The sequence below is a fragment of the Tupaia chinensis genome, unplaced genomic scaffold, assembly GCF_000334495.1.
Source record: "Tupaia chinensis unplaced genomic scaffold, TupChi_1.0 Scaffold000228_1, whole genome shotgun sequence".
In the NCBI taxonomy this organism is placed as follows: domain Eukaryota; kingdom Metazoa; phylum Chordata; class Mammalia; order Scandentia; family Tupaiidae; genus Tupaia; species Tupaia belangeri.
This window is the reverse complement of record NW_006159703.1, coordinates 2,271,715-2,293,093: the sequence shown is the minus strand read 5'-3', so window position 1 is coordinate 2,293,093 and position 21,379 is coordinate 2,271,715. Positions and strand designations below refer to the sequence as shown.

Here is a 21,379-nt window from a genome sequence, read left to right as displayed (position 1 = left end):
TTCATTTTGTTTGACTTCCATAATCATTCTCATTAGAACCATACAATACTATTTCAAACAAAATTTAAGGAGCCAAGATAAACACATATAAATCCCTCCTGTTTACCTTACTGCTTGGTTGAAATAAGAGTGAAAACAGAGTGAGCAAGACAGATAGAGGAAGACAGAGATCTCACTGTACATAAAACCAAAGATTTGGAGAGGAAAAAAATGTCTTTTTCTTTTCACTAAAACACCTTGCAGAACCTAATTAAAAAGAAAAATGAGAAAAATAAATGAATACCAGAAATGCCTTAATACTTAATACATAAACAAAAAGAGTTTTTCTGAGAGATTTTTGCTGTAGAGCACATACACTCACTGGAGAGACAGAGAGAGATAGAGAAAGAGAAAGTGAGAAATCACCCCCCAGGGGGATGGCTACTCCACAATCCCTCTTCTCCATCTTCCTCCCGGGATTTTTGGGCATGCACACACAGCGTGAATTTCAAGTTGCCAGGTCTGGGACTCAAATCACGGTCACTCATGTGGGAGTTCAGCACCTTAACCACTACTGCTGGTCATACTAATAAATTGTTAATATCACTTTCTATAAGACTCGAACTCCCTCTCCAAAGACTCATGGTAACTCTCCAAAGACTCATGGTAACCTAGATAAAATCTTAGACTATCCAATTTAAGGTTTCTTTCAAATGACTTACAAAATAACCATTAGTGGCTACTATTTGTTAAATGCTTTTTACTGCCAAACTTCTTAAGCACTATCCTCATTTGGTTACCCAAATGTTTACCCTCATCTGTTCTAAATTTTTTAATGAATGGGTAAGGATCAGGGGAGACCATGACATTTAAATGCAGCTACATCTACAGAGATTCTGTGACCAAGTTCCACTGTAAGTTCTGCTCCTCTGTACCTTTCACCATTGGTCAAAGTGAAACAAAAGTCCTCTCAGATGATGGATAAGACCATCAATATACTTCAGCAACATTATTATGCTATGTCTCAGACTCCTCTCCAAAGAATTTACAACCTCAGCTCCTTCAGATCATTCAGAATCCAAAATCTGGTCTAAATATTTTCCTTAAATCCTAAAGCAGAACAAGATTACAAGAAGAGGTTATGACAAAAGTCAAACTATTCTCCATTTATCATTTAATTTTCCTTACGATTATACCCGGGGGAAAGAATCTGTCTTAAATATAAAAAAGGAACAGTCCCTAGTATTAGAAGAAAATATTTTTGGTTTATTTTTATGGTTTGAGTTTTGTACACATCACAAATTGGGCATTTAATGACCTAACACTTGAGAGTCAGCATATGATGTAGCGGTTAGATCACTGGACTGAATGCAGTTTGAGTCCCAGATCCGATGGCTTGAAAATCATACTGGGCACAAGTTCATGCATGCCCAAGATGAAGGGACTGCAGCATGGCCATCCCCCCAGGGGATGGTTTCTTACTTTCCCTCTCACTGTCTCTGCCGCTCACTCGCTCACTCGCTCTCTGCCGAGCATATGCACACTAATGCAAAAAACTCTAAAAAGAAAAAAAAAATTACCTAACACTACATCAACAATGTACATAAAGATTTTCCTATCAAATCAATACACCAAACAACCCAAAACATTAATTTTTGAAATTTTTGGTTTCTTTCTCACCAAGGTATAGTATCAGATAGTATCCTTTTCAAAGTAGTCACAAAGAAAAAGAAAACTAGAGCAATAGTGTTAACTAAGATAAAGGTAAATCCAAGAAGTGGCTATATATCACAACTCTATTCTTACATAGAAACTAGTATAATAAAGTGACAATAGTAGGGGGAAGAATACGAAATTGAAAGACAAAAGGCCTATGCTCTCCTCATTTTTACCACAAACTTTCCCTGTGAACTTGACCTCTCTACAGCATCTATATTTTCAATTATAAGAATGGATCACAGATCAAGTATTAAATGTGTCTGGCAACAGCAAATGCATTCAACTACTGGAAAAACTCCACTCCAATCATTTAATTCCTTCTCTAATCTTAATTTCTCCTAAGACAATAAAACACATGAATTCATCACAGCAATTTAAACTTTTAAATGATGCATGTTGTAGTTTATATCACAATTGGTACAATGGAAACTCTGGCTTTTGTTTTATATGAATTTTTTAGTTAAGTGACTTACATTTTCTTCTCAGCATAACATAGTTATTAGAAACTTGGTATCTGGATCTGGAGGGCATAGGCTAAGATCCTAAGACAATCACTTATTAGCATGTGACCTCAGGCAAGCAATTTAACCTATCCGTGTACATACCTCCATAAGACAGTTGTGAAAAATTAGTTACTGCATATAAAGTGCTTCAAACAGTGCACTGCACATAAACCGTTCAACTTGTGTTAGCTAGTAGTATGACTTGTGACTTCTGACCATCATACTCAGTCCCTTTAAAATATTGCATTTAAAACATATTTACATAAAAATATGATCAGTGTTAATCCATTGAGGTCATTATCCAAAATAAGTGTAGCTTTAAATGTGGCTCTAATTTTAAGACATGTAAACAACAACAGAAAGGACATTTACCAAAACATAAGAGAAAATATTGCAGTTAGCCATGAATCTTTCAAAAACGTTTCAAACAGGTGAGATTCAAGGCAAATTTCAAATGCAACAGACACATGAGAACAAACTAACTGACAGTATGAAAACATAGTTGGAAAAATCATAATAATCTATTGATTTACCTGGAAGTGGAATTGGCATGCCAGGAAGGGGAACACGAAATGGAGGTACCATGACTGGTGGAAAAGCAGGTATTGCCGCAGCTGGCTGAGGTACTGAATGAGGAACGGCGGGAGGTAACGTCTGCGGGTGCGGCTGGGGAACGGTTTGCACAGGTGTGGCTGTAGGAGCAGGAGTTGAAACACTAACTGTAGGCGTGGCTACTGAAACAGCAGAACTTGGGGTCTGATCTTGAGTTGTGGGTGCTGACAAAAGATAAAACAAAAACATGTATCACTCCTTCATAAACCATTTTACTCTATTCATTCATCATTCACTAATTGAGTATGTATTTAAGGGCCCAGTCCATGCACTGCAAGAAATCTGTCAAAATGTCTGTCTCCTAGAAGCTTAAAAACAGTCATTTAGATGATATATAAAAAATAACTAAAATACAAAGTGAAATGAAATAAAATGTACAGGGATAAATTAAGAACAAAAGACCATCTGTAGCTGTGACAAAGTACAGAAAACTATATACTGGGGATGTTGAGCCTTGAAAAGTTTAAGATTTCAACAGGGAAAATGGAAACATGAAAGGAGAAAATAAGCAACTGATAGGAAAAGTATGAGTACAGGAAAAGAGTAGAGAACAAGGAACTGTCTAGAATACTGAAGCAGTCAATAATGCAACACTAGGCATACCAACAAAACCAGTGAGTTATATGACTGCACAAACAGGCCAGAAGCAGAAAATAGAATGCCTGAACAGAAGGTTAAAAAGTCTGCTAAGGAGTCTATCCCATTTTCTAGGTAGTAAATTCTGTAAAGTAGAGCAAATGCTCAAGAAGACTATACACCAAAAGTATAAACAAAAGTTACTTTCATGTATGCCTTTCATTTTTCACTATATATACTGTTAAGAGTTTGAATTTTCTATAAGAATACATTTACATATTGTGTGATTTCATGAAGGTAAAAGGGGTACAAAGGAGGTAGAGTAAAGGTTTCTGTACAGAAGAGTAATAATTAGTGTTCATTTCATGAATTAAGGAAAAACAGGTGTAAAAATCAATTACATTATTGGAATTGTCCAAGTAAGGAAGATCTGAGAGAAAGATATGCAAATAACTAATGACTGACTGGATATGGACTAGAAAACAATTCAGGTTTCTCTGTAATTATTTCAAAATTTTTAAAAATGTTCAAAAAACACAGGTTTCCACTGTGAGAGACCAGTTGAATGTGAAATTCAGAATAATTTGTGTTCTAATTTATTATTTTTAAATATAAAAAATAAAATAAACCATGCCTGGTAATCACACTTAAAAACCAAACTGTTCAAAAAAATAAACTGAAATCCATTATTTCATACATTCTTAAAAATTCTGGTTTTCACATATTATAAAACATTTTTGTTACTTATTTGTAACTCATCTAGTTTCAAAACAAAACTCGTTTTGTTAATTCATTGGTAACAAATACTTCATCTCTCTTGGTGTAAAGAAAAAAAAGTGTCAAATTCTACCTGTATTAGCCTAAGAATGAATTTGTCAAATTAAATGAAATAAAAATAGTGCTTTCCCAGTTATTATGCCAATTTTATCTTAAGTGAAAGCACACTATTTAAACCACCCAATAATTCAACTGACAACAAAACCTTTATCCTTTCAATTTCTAATAATGAAAAACTCACTTAGGCTGGGAAGATGTGAGCAATTTCATACTTGTTAATGAGGGACTCACCTTGGCTAAATAGACAGCAGGGCCAAACAAGTATCTTCAGGGGCCCAGGAATGAATTGTTGGTCTAGCATAGACCTAGCCTTAGGGTACAGTATCATATTAATATAATTTTATAACAGTGTGAAAAATACAAATTACATGCAACATTTGCCCAGTCCCATACATACACCATTTAGCATTTGTTATCTACTGTAATGGCTGAAAAATATATCCAGTCATTCTTCCAACTTCACTGAGAAGTGAAGTGAGTTTATGCTTTTAATCTTTAGTCCCATTTACCCATAATCTATACTTTAGTGGACAGAATTAAATATTTTAATATAATAATAGTATTCGGATAATTACTAAAATTATGATCCAAGGTACTATAGTCAGGAAAGTAAAACAAGTTAAAAGGTATAAAATTTCAAGTGGAAAGGAACATCAATGTGGACAGTAAAAAGTATTCACTCAACCCATTCCACTTACTTTCCAGCACAGTATTTCTCAATTTATTAGCCATGAGTTGTGAAAGGAAATGGATAAAAGTAATTTAAAAAAAAAATCAAATGGGAAACTGGGAAAATGGTATCTAAGACTTCAGAAGGTAAATTCCTACTAATTCAACTTGCTGAAGTAACAAGTCAAACAAGAGACTCAAACATACTAATCCAGCCTCAGATTCTAAGCTATAAAAACAAGTGATTATTTATAACAGAGAGGGAAATATTAAGACTGTAGTAAGATACTTTATGTCACTGAATCAAGAGAAATAAACATAGACATCAGGAATACTCAGGAAGAAGAACATGATTTTGCTGTTTTGGTTTTAGAATTAAGGCCTCCCAATCACAGATGGACAGTGTAAAAAAATGACAAATGGGAGTTTTTAACAGACTACTTGATAATCACAAGATAGTTAAAAGCTTACATTCTGATACAGAAATGGGACATATAAAGGATAGTTAAAATATCTACCTTCCTCCCTTAAAGCAAGATAAAGTACACACACCACTATTTCTCCTTCCTAAAAAAGCAGAGAAGTAAATTTAAGCAACAGAGTCTACACAAAACTCCACAGCTTTTATTAAAACACTGTCCCACTACCACCATAGGTACCACATAAAAACTGGCAACTTTCTACCTTACCACCCAAGTTTGAGGAGTGCTAGGCCTACAAAAAGGTAGACTCTCAACCAGCTAGTCAGTATGATTATTATACTTCCATATCAAAATTTGCTTTAGCCACAAAAGAAAAAGACATGTAAAGCGCTATTAACATTTTCCTACTTAATACTCCCCGCCTCACCAAACTGCCTAAAAAATAGTCAGCAGGGTTTTCAAGAAATGACTCTATATCATATGTACCTTACTTTTTCAGTTTTTTTTTTTTTTAAAGAGGTTTATGCTATAGGGCACGTGTACTCGCCAGACAGACAGAGACAGACAGAGAGACAGAAAGCGAGAAACCACCCCCCAGGGGGGATGGCCACGCCGCAATCCCTTGTCCTCCGTTCTCCTCTAGAGATCTTGGAAACCCATGCACACGTGCCCGGCGTGAGTTTTAAGCCACTGGGTCCGGGACGCGAACTGCAGTCGACTACGTGAGAGTCCAGCGACATAGCTATTACGCTAACTGCTGGTCCCTTCAGTTATTTCTTATATCAATAAATTAAATTCAAATTTGACCCCACTATGACTATATTTCTCCCATATGTATTTCTTATACATTCAATTCCCAAGTCCCTGAAGCCATAGCGGGGAAATAGGGGGATGAGGGGCTTTTTTCCTTACTCTCATCTACTATCCAAACTGTAAAACCTGTAGAAATAGCTTTTCATCTTCAGATGAGTATAACAATTAATCAAATCAATAAAATCAATAGTTAAATACTTTGGGGCCTAGGCTCAGCCTTCAGAGTAGGTAGCAACATCCATATTCAAACAAACAGAAAATAAACAGTAGAGATCCTGACATTCTTTTAAACAAATTTAATCAGGTCATCTCCTCGCTTCATCCTTGAAATCTATTAACCAATTCTCACTGTTCTAGAAAAGCTCTAACATCTGTGCCTCTAACTTTATACCGAAAAATTCTCTTGCCATTGTGACTGCTTCTAGCACAACTCCTACTTGTTTGCATTCCATTCTAGGACCTAAGCACACCAAAAGAGATAGTCAGAAACTTCCTAAAGTCTGCCTCATTTCAACACCAAAAAATCAGCAGTATTCCACAATATTCCATTTATACCAGTCCCTTAGTGCTTGTTTCACCCATCTGCCTGGTTTTGTTTTGTTTTGCTGACTAGTTTTTAAGCCCCCTCATGACCTGACTCAATCTATTTGCCAACACAAACCCTCTCACCTCAGAAGTGTTTCATCACAATCTCAAATGCTATCCTTATGTTCACTTCCTGATCTGGATTCATGCTATTCCTTCTGCCTGATAGTTCTTTCCTGACTTGTAAACCTACGTAAACACTAACCCATAACCTTCAGGATAAACCTCAATATCCATGTGGCCCACCTATTCATCTCTCTGTCTCTAAAATTCTTAGATCTTTTGTTTTCACTGTATAATTTTTTGTACTATATTCTCTAATTGTTTCACATATATTTTTCTTGCTTCCTCAAACAGAAAAACTGGAAACTATAAGGTAGGGGTGAAATGTACACGCATTCTGCAAACCCCACAGAACACAGCTCTACAATGGGCTAACTCTGCACTTCCCCAATATAGCTTCTTGAACTGCAACTGGGCAAATAATTTCTTCTATTAATGTAAATGTATTTGCCCTCTAACTCAAAAATTTTAATACCAAAAATATACTTTAAATAGCATCAAGGGTAGTATCAAAAACACTAATATCATTCCGGAATGCAGTCCCTATTTCTTTATATTTCTAACCCGTAAATGTAGTACATGCTGACTGGTACTCACTTGATACTGTCTGTGCAACCGAAGTGGCCGTTGTTGTGGTAGAAGTAGTAGAGGATGGGGTGGATGATGGTGTTGAAGTGGATACTGCCGGTGCTGGACTACTGGTCGTAGGGGTGGAAGGTCCTACTCCTTGTGCTTGTGCCAGTGCTTGCACTGGTCGTAGGGGTGGAAGGTCCTACTCCTTGTGCTTGTGCTTGTGCTTGCGCCTGGGCCTGGGCTTGGCGGTGCTCCTGAGCCTGAGCCTGGGCCTGGGCCTGGGCCTGGGCCTGGGCCTGGGCCTGGGCCTGGGCCTGAGCCTGTGCCTGGGCTTGGGCTTGAGCCTGGGCCTGAGCTTGGGCCTGGGCCTGGGCTTGGGCCTGGGCCTGGGCTTGTGCCTGCGCTTGGGCCTGAACCTGCGCCTGGGCTGCAAGCATAGGTGTCAGTTCTGATTGTTGAATAACCTTAACTCCGTCTGGCTTGGTCCATGCAGATTCACGTGTCCGAGCATTGTAATAATAAACCTACAGAGGAAACAAAATCACAGGTATCACAGAATCTGTCAATTACTATGAAAAGCAATAATGCAACTATATTTGTCTCCAAAGGTACAAAAATAACTTAGAAATCCAAGTATATGAAAATAGGCTATTGATATATGTCTACAGGTAACCCCCTCCCCAATTTTCTATAATAAGCACATCTTATTTGCAACACACACACACATAAAGGAAAACCAATGCTGTGTTCTGTGCAGCCAGTTAGTATAGCAGGCCTGTCACTAGTATACTTAGAAAACTCTACTTACAAAGTTAGCTCTTGGCTAAAGCCTGAAAACTTGGATTTCAGAAGGGTTGTCACTATTCCCTCACTGATAGAATAGCTTGCTGGGCCTAAATAGTATATAAACAATGAAATTTATGCTGAACATGTTTTCCTCTGGGAGTCTGGAGTTTTGGTATGTGCTGGACAAATGGTACCTATGACCAGTCCCCAATGAAAGCCCTCAACTCTTAAGCTCAGGTGAACTTCCCTGGCAGACACTACTTTACATGTGTTGTCACTATTCCACGCTGGAGGAATTAAACATGTCCTATGTCATTCCAATGAAATAGAACTTGGAATCTTATAGTTAGTTTCCTTCAGACTTTGCCTCATGTACATTCCCCCTTTGCTTGTTGTGCTTTGTATCCTTCCACTGTAATAGCTTTAACCATGAGTACAACTATATACAGACTTCTGTGAGACCTGCTAGCAAATTATCTAAGGAGACGATGTAGTCTTGGGCCTGAGTTACATTATTCGACACGGAAGTTTCTAGAATCACAGGTAAATTTATGTTAGGGTTCTAGGCAATCTTACATCTGCACATGAGTCCAGATTTAGTAATCTTTTCCTAGAATCCTACCCTGCTTACATTCAAGACTCATTCTTAATTGACACAGATACTGCCACAACTTTTAAGTTTCATTCTTTTGTCATCAAGAAAATAATAACTTAAAACATAATTTATAATTCACCTTCCCATCTGGAGTTTTATTTTCAACCCATATCTCCTCAGTAGGAGGCAATGCTGGAGTACCAGGAGCAGTCACAGGAGGCATGGTGGAAACATCATACCCGGAGGAGGCGGCATGGTTCCCATAGGCGGAGGCATGAAAGGCGGTCTCTGTTAATTCACAAGAACATTAACTGTAACTTGTAATTATCCTTTTTTCTTCAAAACATTACTTTTACCCCAAAGTAAAGCACTGTAAGAAAAATTAGCTTTACATTCTATTCAAATACATCCACCTGCTGTGTAAGCAAAGTTTCTCTAACAGAAATGGTTACTAAAGACTAGATAATACTAACAGTATAATACTAACAGCAATCATTCTGAGTTACAGCACTACGTATGCATTTTATTTTCTTCTTTACACTTATAGCTTTTTTCATACACTGGACACTGTATTACTTCTACAAGAGAAAAATTAATTTTAAATCCCATTTTAATACTAGCTACCCTAGCAACTCCACAGCTCACCCACAACCAGGTACCAACCATAAGAGATGTGATTTTACAGATAACATAGTAATAACAACAACAGGAAGACCAGATATACCTGACTCTTTATTCCCTTTTTCTAAAAGAAAAAAGTATTGTTTAGAAAATATTCACTATCTTCTACTTTTCATAAAATTATAGCAGTATAGCTCATAAAAGACATTAATATCAATAAATGTAAAAGTATGGGGCCAGCAGGTGGCGTGGTGGTTAAAGGCACTGGATTCCCACATGGCTGGCCATGGTTCGAATCCCGGACCTGGTGGCCTGCTTTCTCACTCTATCTCGCTCTCTCACTGAATCCCTCTCTGGTCAAATTGAAGTGAAAAAATGAATAAATAAATAATGTTAAATAAAATAATTCTTAAAAAAATAAGTAAATAAAGGGAACCAGCAGTTAGCGTAATGGCTATGTCGCTGGACTCCCAAGTAGTCGACAGCGGTTCGTGTCCCGGACCCGGTGGCTTAAAACTCACGCCGGGTGCATGTGCGTGCGTGCCCAAGATCCCGAGAGGAGAATGGAGGAGAAGGGATTGCGGCGTGACCATCCCCCCTGGGGAGTGATTTCTCGCTTTCTGTCTCTGTTTCTGTCTGTCTGGCGAGCGCACGCGCCCTACAGTGAAAATCTCTCAAAAAAAAAAAAAAGTAAATAAATAAATAATAAATGTAAAAGTTAAGGTAAGATAATTACGGCTCTCATTTTTTTTTTATTGCCAGTGTGTATGTACTCACTAGAGGAAAAGAGAGAAAGAGAAAGCACCCCCAATGGAGATGATTATGGCACTCCATTTCTCCATCCTGTAGGTATTATTGTACATGCGTGCACACATATCGAGCACGTTTTATAAGTTGCCAAGACTAGGATTCAGATAGTGCTCAGCTATGTAGAATCCAGCTCCCTAATATGGCACATAACTGTAAAACTACGGCCTAGTCCTAGCCATTCTATTTTTTAGTGGAAAATTAAAATTGAACTTGAGATTTTTTTTTTTAATATCCGGGAGCATTACTGATTTGATCCTCTGGCAATTTCTTCACTGTCATTCTTAAATGATTACTGATATAATACAAGATCCCAAACAGTTTAACTATATCTTACATTAAAGTGATTTGACTCTTTTCATTGCACAGAATTAAAAACGAGTTTAAAATTAAAAACACAGGGACCAGCAGATGGCATAAAGGTTATGTCAATGGACGCCCACATGGCTGACCGCAGTATATGTCCCAGACCCAGTGACTTGAAATTCACGCTGAGTGCATATACGTTTGTGCCCAAGAGAAAGGTCTGTGGAATGGCTATGATTTCTCGCTTTATGTCTCTCCATCTTTCTGTCTCTCCAGTGAGCACACATGCCCTATGACAAAAAATGTCTGAAAAAAAATAGAAGAAAACAATGGAAAGTATAGTACTGGTTGAACATTTTGAAAAGAGTTTCTGCACTGGACCAGCAGATGGCTGCTGGACTCCCACATAGTCAACCATGGTTCTAGTCCTGGACCTGGCGAATTAAAATTTACGCCAGCTGCACGTGCGTGCGTGTGCAAAATCCCAAGAGGAGAATGGAGGAGATGGGACTGCAGCACGGCCATCCTCCGAGGGGTGATTTCTCACTTTCTCTTTCTGTCAAGTGCAGAAGGCATTATCACAAAAATCTCTCTTGAGGGGGAAATAAAAAGAGTTCCTGCATAATCTGTAAGCAACATCACGGTTCAATTATCCAAAACACCTTAATCTGAATAACAGCACAGAAACTATGCTAATAATTTGAAACTACATCTCATTTTCCAAAACGTATTTTTTTGCCACACTAATTTTTGTTGCATTCAGTTTCGCATCTTAATTTTTTCAAGTTCTTCATTAAATTTTTCCCACAAATTTATTTAAGTTTATCTATATCCTTCATGAGACAGAGAGAGAGAAGGAAAAAAGCACAAGATAGAATCCCACTAGGATTCTGCACTTAGTCAGGATCACAGCTGGTGTCCATGGCATGCCCTTCACATCTAGTAGACCCACAACACAAACCCAGAACCTTTCCACAGAACTCCAGCATCATGCACCAGTACCCCTACTGCCTGTGCCTGTGTTTTTCAAACATCCAACACATACGCTCATGTTATATGAAATATCTACCCCAAATATGTTACATGCATTCTTAGCTGGAAATCACTTGGAATTAATGTAAATCCAAATTATCCATCAAGACCAAGACAAGTATTACATTAAAAAATCCCACTACAACATTTGACATATTTCTATTAGAGAGCTATATTAGTTAGTTTATTATATTTTATAATATTCCATTATCAGAGTTAACTCTTAAAGGCACAAATCAGAATTTACATGTAATTAAGTGTTATTAGTCAGTAGTACAAAAAGCTATTTCTTATTCTGATCTTAAAACAAATATAAGACCATTTAACGAGATGTTTAAAAGGAAAAAGGTTCTGTTTATTTATCACTAGGAAGGCAATACAATTATTAAACAAAGGATTAAACCCTTGTATCTGTTCCATAAACACAACCCTATCTAAACAGAGTTCATATTGCTTAAGTAGTATATCACTATCTTTTTCTAATTTTAGTATAATTCATTCTTGATTATCTAAGGTAATGGAAGGGAGATGATACCCTTATTATTTATGTGGTTTCAGAATCATACAGGCTAAACTAAGAAAATGCAGATACATATTCAAACCAGAAGAATACCACCCTAGGCCTGGCCCCACAGCTCAGTGATTAAGGGAGCCAGATCCCACATGGCCAACCTGGCAGCTTGAGAAACATGCTGGATACATGTGCATATGTCCCCCAAATCCTAATGGGATGGAGAAGGAACTCTGATGCCTCCAACCCACTGAGAGTTTCTCTCTCTCTGGCAAACACACACATAATAATTCAAACACACATATGATAATTCAAAAAAGAATATAATCCCCAAAGTGGGTATTTAAGAGTTGGTACCTTCCTTAGCTTCAAAAAATAAATAAGTCTGGACACAAAGAGAAGAAGTTATGCCTCAGGTTACAAGGTTTTTTTGCTTTTTAGTTTTTTGCTATAGGGCACGTGAGCTGGGGGGAGGGGGAGTGAGAAATTTATCCCCCAAGGGGGGACAGGCATGTTACAATTTCCTCCATTCTCCCCTCAGGATTTTGGACATGGATGCACATGCACCCGGTGTGATCTTTAAGCCACCAGGTCCAGAACTTAAGCCAGGTCCAGAATTTCAACTTTGGAGTTGGCCATGAGGGAATCTAGAGCCTTAACTTCATGCCACATATTGGCAATAAAAGTTTCTATTTTAAAAAAAATCTCATAATAAGTCTTTTCATGAAATAGTAAAATAATCCTATTTTTCTCTTCAGGGAAGAGAAAAAAATTCAAATATTATGCTTATAAACTGGATCTGTTGGCACTTTTCCAGATTCCATCTCAGTCATCTTTTCTGGGGAGAAGAATTACTCAGAAATATACACACACAAGGAAACGTCAAAAAAATCAGTGTAAAAAGCAAAAAAATTTTGAAATCTATGCATACCTTTTTCATAATACACATTCTCCACGAACTTTCCAAAGACTTTACATATACATACATTTTTACACTTTCCAGCAACAAACATTATTAAAATAAATTTCCAGGCCAGAAGCTAGATCTCGCATGACTGATGGTGATTTGAGTCCTATGCTGGTGGCTCAACGTTCGTCACGTGTACACGCATGCCCCAAATCCCAAGAGGACAGAGAAATGGAGAACACTGCAACCTCATGGTGGGTGTGCCGGGGCATGCTGTCTCTCTCTCTCTCTCTCTTACACACACACACACACACACACACACACATGAACCTTCGATCAATTAAATTCTTTTATTCAATACCTCAAGATTATAAACTTCCTTCCCACATAGAAGATGGATTCTAAAGATAATTCTCAAAAATAGAGGTAGGTAAAAACCCCCTACTTAGAGACCAGCAGGTGGCATAAAGGTTACAGCCCTAGATTTCCAGAGTTGACCTTTGTTAGAGTCCCAGACCTGGCAGCTTAAAACTTACACTGGGTGCATATGTGTGCGTGCCCAAAATCCCAAGAGGAGAATAAAAGAGAAGGGATTGCAGCAGGGCCATCCCCCTGGGGGCCACCCCCAGGATGATTTCTCGCTTTCTGTCTCTCTGGCAAGTGCACACACCCTATAACAAAAATCTCTAATTAAAAAAAAGTGTTTAAGGTAAAACCCATATATCATACTGACACTGATGCCAACAAAGAAATGGAAACCTCTACATTCATTACCTGGAGATGTGGGGGGCCCATTGGTGGAGGTATCCCTCCAGGAGGAGGCATTGGCGGCATATTTGGATCAAATGGAGGACGTCCAAAGGGGGGCCGAGGTGGTGGAGGAGGGCCACGCATCATTCCGAAGGGTGGAGGAGGTCGCATGAGAGGTGGTGGGCCTCGCATCACTGCATTTGGTGGGGGAGCTGGGCCTCGGAACCTCAAGGCCTGCTGTTGAGCCATCCTGTATAGAAAGGCAATAAATAAATTTTTTCTTCAAGTTACAAAAATGTAGCTGTTGATCTCTAATTACATCAAATTTAAAAGGCCCTTAAGTTCGAATGGAGTTGGAAAGTCATCATTTTGCAACCATCACAGTAAAAACTAAATCAGTTAAGACTGATGAATGCTGAATCTAGAGTGGAATTTGGATGATGAGGAAATCTGGATGGTCTTAAAAGGCATTTTAAGACCTATAATACACTGCTGAAGAGTTGCCAAAGAATGACAGTCAAACACTATACTACAGGGAAACTGGGCAATACCATGGCCAAGTCATCAAAATTACTATCATCTGTAGCCAGGGGGATACAGTGGTTAAGATGCTGGACTATCACATGGCCAACTGTGGTTTGAGTCCCAGGCCTGGAAGCTTTCTTTCTCACTCGCCTCATCCCTCTCTGTTTCTCTCTCTCTCAGGTGAGCACACATGCCCTAAAACAAACTTTTAAAAATAAGAATAAACTTAAATAATTATTTAAAAAAAAAATCACTATCATCTAAAAATAGATGGGCAATAAGATTGAAGGGACACAACATCACCCATTCCAGCCATATGCACACCTCACGATAACAATGAGGAAACAATGGACAAACACAAAATCCGTAATGTTTTATAAAGAGGGGAGTTATGCTCCAGATGTCAATGTTATATACATAAAAGACAAAGGAAAGCTGCAAAAATGATTCAAATTAAAGAAGGCTTAAAAAAACCCATGACAATACAATACTAATTCTAGACTGGATTCTGTACAAAGTACTATAAAGGACATTACTGGATGGACTGACAATACTGGAATATAGATAATAAAGTAAAGATACTGTTATAAATTTATGAAGCTGCTAACTCGGCTGTGTTAAGTAAAAGAATATCTCTATTATTAGAAAAGACAGGGACCAGCAGTTGGCATAATGGCTATGTCGCTGAACTCCCATGTAGTCGACCACGGTTCGAGGCCCAGACCCGGTAGCTTAAATTCACATCAGGTGCGTGTGCGTGCGTGCCCAAGATCCCAAGAGGAGAACGGAGAAGGGATTGCAGCATGGCCATCTCTCCCCCCCCCCCCCCCGGGGGGTGATTTCTCGCTTTCTGTCTCTCCAGCAAGCGCACACGCACTATAGCAAAAATCTTTGGAGAGGGAAGGAAAACAGAGTGAAGTATTTAGAGGTAAAAGGCTATAAGTATATGTATCTTACCCTTAAATGACTGGATTAACAGAGTGTATGCGTACAAATAATAGAACAGAAGAAATAAAACATTAACACTAAGTGTTCTCTTTATTCATATCATTTTATGTAAATTTCAAATTACTTCCACATACAATGATAGAGGTAGATAAGAACTACCTTATTTAATGCTTGTTTTTACATGTATACTTTTCTATCACCATCTAAATTCTTGTTCTGAATTTCTATACTAATTATGGTTACCACTACTTTAGAAACAACATATAAATATATGAAATGTTCTCTTTAGCTCCCATTTTGAAGGGGAGGGGATGGGAGTAGTTTAAGAATTCTTGGGCCACCCTATAGTTACAGCAGCTGGATCCCACATGTTCAGTCCCATGTTTCAAGTCCCAGACATTGGCTTGAGAAACACGATAGGAGCATGTACACGCATGCCCCAAATCCTGAAATAAGGATGAAATGAAGAAGGGATTGTAACATAACCATTCGCCCATGGAAGGTGCTTTCCCATTTTCTTTCTCTCAAGTGCACACCTCTAGCAAATTAAAAAGAAAAAAAGGACCAGCAAATGGCATAATGGTTATGCTGCTGGACTCCCACACAGTTGACTGTGTGGTTCAAGTCCCAGATCCGGCGACTTTCAACTCACACTGGGCACATGTGCATTCGTGCCCAAAATCCTGAGAGGAGAACGGAGGAGAAGGGATTGCAGCATGGCCATCCCCCCCGGAGGAAATTTCTTGCTTTTTGTCTGTCTCTCTGGCAAGCACACATGCCCTATAGCAGAAATCTTTCTCTCTCAAATAAAAAAAAAGGAACAGAAAGGAAAGAAAAAAGAACAGGACAGAAATCACCAGTATACTCTAAAAGGAAAACTCTATCCTATACTGTACTCTGCCCTACCACCTCACTCTCTAAACACCCTTGTGTATTTTCTCCATAGCATTTAATCAAATAACACAAGATGGTATCATCTATCTGTTCCATCAAGTGTTTCTATAAAAAAATTACTAAAATTTTTTATCCTTAAAAGTGCTTACTGGGAGCAGCAGTTGGCATAGTGGCTATGTCACTGGAGTCCCATATAGTCAAACACAGTTCGATAACTGGACGCAGTGACTTAAAACTCATGCCAGGCGCGCCGTGCATGCATGCCCAGGATCCCGAGAGGTGATTGGAGGAGAAGGGATTGTCGCGACACCAGCCCCCCTGGGGGCTGATTTCTTGCTTTCTTTCTCTCTGTCTCTTGTTCTTCTAACAAGCCCTCGCCCCCTATAGCAAAAACTTCACACACACACACACACACACACACACACACACAAAAAGTGCTTACTAGGTGCTAAGCAGTGCTCTAGGGTCTTTTCAAACATTAAGCCATTTCATCATAACAACCCTGTGATACAAATACTATTACTTACCTCATTTTACAGATGAAGAACTAAAGCATACAGCAGTTAAATAACTTGCCCAAGGCCATATAGCTGTTTAGTGGAAAAGCCAGGATTCAAAAGCAAACAAGTAGCTCTTAAGCACCATGGTGTCATGTAAGTCCCTTTAGAGTAGGGCTTCTGTTCATTCATTTCTCAGCATATTCTTCCATCCGTACTTGGTGGGGCTCAATATCTGTTGCATTAACTAATGAATATCCAGGTACTACTGGACCTAAGCAATCTTACATGTAGAATATGTAGAATCCAATAAAAATTATTTTTACTACAATATGCCACAATTTACTGAGCATCTATCATGGTCTACCTAGGAGCTACTAAATCTCTACATTATAAGTGAAATCTACATTTCTGTTCTCAAGAGAGGATTAACAATTACACTCTTTACATGTATTTAAAAATAATCATTCTAGGGGCCAGAAGGTGATGTCATGGTTAAAGGGGCCGGTATTCCCACGATGCCAACCCCGGTTTGAGTCCTGGACCTGGTGGCTTGCTTTTTCACTTTCCCTTTCTCTGTTTCTCTCTGGTCAAATTGAAAAATAATGATGTTAACAAATGGAATTAAATATTTTTTAAAAGAAAATAATCATTCTAATGTTCTTTCCTCACAAGGCTCTTCCCTACATTTTTCAACCCTCTCCTTCCAATTACTCCTACCCTTTGAACTTTCCCTAAATTTTCCACAAGGCAGTTCAATCCTGATACACAAAAATCCTAATAAAGAACAAATGTTTCTTTAACGCATTTTTGCATAGAAAACAGTAGAAAAATACATCATGTCTTTCCTGACAACCGAATGCTTTTCAGGAGAACATTAAGATTGAAAACAAGCCCTTAACTACTGTACTAAGTACATTTAGACAAATTTGCAAATGATCCTATGACCCAAAGGTTAGAAAACATCAATTAAAACAGTGACTACAAAGGAAATATAGACTGTTATAAAAACAATTAGTTTTTTTTTTTTTTTGAGAGGTTTTGCTATAAGGCGCATGCGCTCAGCAGAAAGACAGAGACAGCAAGAAATCCCCCCCTCCCTCCATGGCCACACTGCAATCTCTTCTCCTCCATTCTCTTCTTCAGATCTTGGGCATGCACACACATGGGCCCGGAGTGAGTTTAAGCCACTGGGTATGGGACTTGAATCACAGTCGACTACATGAGAGTCCAGTGACAACGCCAGTACGCCAACTGCTGGTCCTATAATTAGGTCTTTTTTAATGATAAACATCCCACAAAACACAGTCAGCTGGCCACTGTCACAGACAAAATGTCTTAACCTACAGGGCAGAAAAAAAAACTAATCACCAAGAAAAGTGTCATTTGAGTCTTCAGTTAATAAAGTAGCTTTATCTTATTTCCTTTTGGTTCACCTTTCCTTTTTTCAAAACTTCTTTCTTTGAAAAATTTCATACTTCCTAGTTACAGTTTGAAGAGTTTAGGCTAGAATCACAAAAAAGTCACTGAAGGGCTCTCTTTCTTCTGTTATCAGGCCAATTACATAATCTGAGTCTGAATTTCCTTAGATGTAAATGGCCAAAAAATATGAGATAATCTCCATGAAACATTTAGGATAGGACCTAGTAAGCCACTATTGCCTATCATTACTTTCATTTCTCCACAAAACCCGCAGTTTTACCTGTAAGAGACAATTTGTTGTCAATTATCTAGATGGTGTCCAAACGTCTACAGCTAAAACAGTTTAAATAGTCACACAATTTCCTCCTTCGACAACCTAAAATTGCCAATTTTTTGTCAGTTATGTGAATGTCCTGAGTTCCTTATATACCTTGCTTAATCAAGACCACCACCAGAACCTGCAGCATTAAATGAGCTGAAAAAGTATTTGGAACAGCACCTAGCATATAAATGCTATATAATTTATTAGCTATTATTATTGTTGCTATGGCATTAGCACAGTAATACTGGTTTTAGAGTGTAGTAGTATCAGTAAGCGTGTCAGCTACTATTATGACTGTGATTATATTATAGGCGCTATATAGCCTAGCCCTTGTTGACTTCCCATAGCTCTAGTCTTTCTGATCATCAAATATTTCATCACTTTGAAGCCTCTGCATTTGTTCCCTTTGCCTGAAATGTCCTTCCTCAGATTTTTACATAGCTGGTTCCTTCTCATGATTCAGTTTCAGCTTAAACATAACTTCAAACTGCTTTCCCACCTCTAGCTTCTCTCAGACCCTCCCTGGTTCATTACTCAATTTACATTTTTCAATTATGATAAATGCTATTAAAAAAATCTCATTTGTGAGACTAGCAGATGGTATAATGGTTATGTCGTTCAACTCCCACTTAGTCGACCACGGTTCAAGTCCCAGACCCAGAGACTTAAAACTCACCCTAGGCGTATGTGTGCCCCAAGATCCCAAGAAGAGAATGGAAAAGGGATTATAGTCTGGCTATCCCCAGGGTTAGGGTGGTGGTGATTGCCCACTTTCTTTCTCTGGCCAGTGCAAGAGCCCTATAGCAAAAAATCTCCCAAAAAAAAAAAAAAAACCTCTTACTTATTTACTTTTATATTATAATCTTTACCCACCAATAGATAAATAGCTCCCTTCAGTGTATTGCTGTACCACATTACTGTTTTAACAGTGACAAGGAACACTGGGTACTTCCTATATACTAAGCACAGTTGCATGCACATTACCTGCATTAACCTTTGATATAATTTTTATAGGGGAAACTTATAGCACAGAAAAATAACATACTTAAAAGGCAGCTAGTGAGTGAGTACAGGGGTATTTTTAATCCCATCTTAAATATGAGGAAAGTTAGACTGCAAAAGTACTTTGTCTTGTCACTAAGTACTAACAGATAAACAAAGGCACTAGTTAAATGACCTGTACGAATGTGACTAAAAGTTATTTTAATGGCCTACAACCATAAACGAATACATGGATGGCAACTGGATCTCTGAATTTGCCATCTATTGCAAAAGAAAAACGTACCTGCATGAATAGGAAAACAAAAAAGAATTTTCTCAAGACTATGGAAATACAAATGTATTTTTCTTGAAGTACTCTATCTAGATATGCTGTCCTTTCAATGGTGAGGAAAAGATTGTCAACACTTTTTTTAAGAAATTCTTTTATTTAACTTTATTTATTATGTTATTTTTATTTTGACCAGAGAGGGACAGAGAGAGAGAAAGCAAGCCACCAGGTCCAGGATTAAAACCGCAGTCAACCATGTGGGAGGCCAGCACCCTTAACCATGCCACCTTCCAGCAATTACTTAAACTAGAGGCAAGGAATGGAAAGATGCTCCTGCTATTTGCAAGGCAAATTAAATACACTGTGAGTGAGAAGACACAGATTTTAGTCCAGGCTCTGCCAACCACCAAATGATCACTTCACACTTGCAGGCCGATTTCCTCGTTTGATGTGGTTTTAGTTTAGAATTGAGATTAATGTTAATTAGAATGGCACCCCTCGATGAGAAAGGTTCAGGATTCTACTGCCAGCACCTAGGTCAGTAACTGTCACAGGGCACATGATAAGTGTCAGTCCAATAAATGAACCATCTCTATACCTTTTATGTTCATTTATTTACCAGGAACTATGACAGACACACCATAAAGTACATTCATGATAAAAATACAAAACCTGACCCCAACTTCTGCCATTAAAGCGGCACATAACTTCTCATAAATGGTAAGAAACACTCCACAAGACTAATAAGAGACTAAGGAACATTCCTTTGCACTTAATACTGAAAAACCCTCACACTGTGATCACCAATTACATTACTTATGGCTTAAATAGAATCTGAAATTTCCCTCTGAAATAAAAGTTTAATTTCTGCCAAAGCAGGGATCTGAAAGTCAATTATTTTCTTCTAAAACCTTGAATAACTATACCTACTTCCTTATACAATTTCAACTTGAGTGCTAGGCATATTACTACAGAGTCCTCATAATCTACATTGCTTTTTCATTTTCAAATGCTGACAAAGGCACACTTCAGAACGGGAACTGAACTCCTAAAATGACATCTTTCCCATTCAGAAAAATAAAAAAATAAAAAAGTACCAAATATAAAGAAAACACAATACCTTCACCACCACCCCCTCAAAAACTACTGACAAAGAAAAGACTATTCCTCATCACTTTCATCAACTTTTAATTAACGAATTCCATAGACAAACGCGGCCCGGGGGAAGGTCGGTCACTGGGAGTGCTAGGGCACGAGCAGACGAGAATACCCGTCAAGCTTGGCCGTGGGGCTGGGCCACTTCCCGGGGGCACCATGCAACCCTGGAGAGCTCGGTGGACTCAGTCTCTACGAGGTGGTTCTCTCACCTGTAAAATGGGCGAGTAACTTAAAGACGCCTCTGGTCTGTGGCCTGCAAACGAGACGAGCCACCACTCCAAGGGGTGGCCGTGAGGACCAATGAGCCCACCCTGCGTGGAGGGCTGTGCGCACATCAAAGAGCCTCACCAACGGTTACGGCCATCCTCAGTCACTCTTACGGAATAGGGATGAATGGGGGGTGAGAGAAAAAAACGCCGCGGTAGAATGGCGAGTGATGTGGGGGGCAACAACAGGGCAAAACTGGATTCCGAAAGCGCGGCGGAGGGCGTGGAGAAGACCGAGTCAGAAGTGGCGAGGGGCGCCGGGGAGCTCCGGCCGCGCGGAGGGCGCCGACCGGGAAAGCTGACCGCGGCGGAGTGGGGCCGGGAGGAAGGCTGAGGTCGGTGGAGGCGGCACGCGGCCGAGGCTGGGCCCCCAGGCGGGAGTGTCGGGCCGGCCTCGCGGGCCGTGAAAAG

The 21,379-nt window shown here is 38.9% G+C and overlaps 1 protein-coding gene across 1 annotated transcript in view; it reads right to left on the bottom strand.

The window, feature by feature from the left end:
• Window positions 1–21,379, bottom strand: part of TCERG1 (transcription elongation regulator 1) — a 71,871-nt gene that overhangs the window by 50,160 nt on the left and 332 nt on the right. The window contains 6 exon segments of the mRNA XM_014587661.2: window positions 2,735–2,977; window positions 7,376–7,504; window positions 7,557–7,875; window positions 8,872–8,954; window positions 8,957–9,020; window positions 13,691–13,916. Of these exon segments, the coding sequence (XP_014443147.1) occupies window positions 2,735–2,977; window positions 7,376–7,504; window positions 7,557–7,875; window positions 8,872–8,954; window positions 8,957–9,020; window positions 13,691–13,916 (1,064 nt within the window).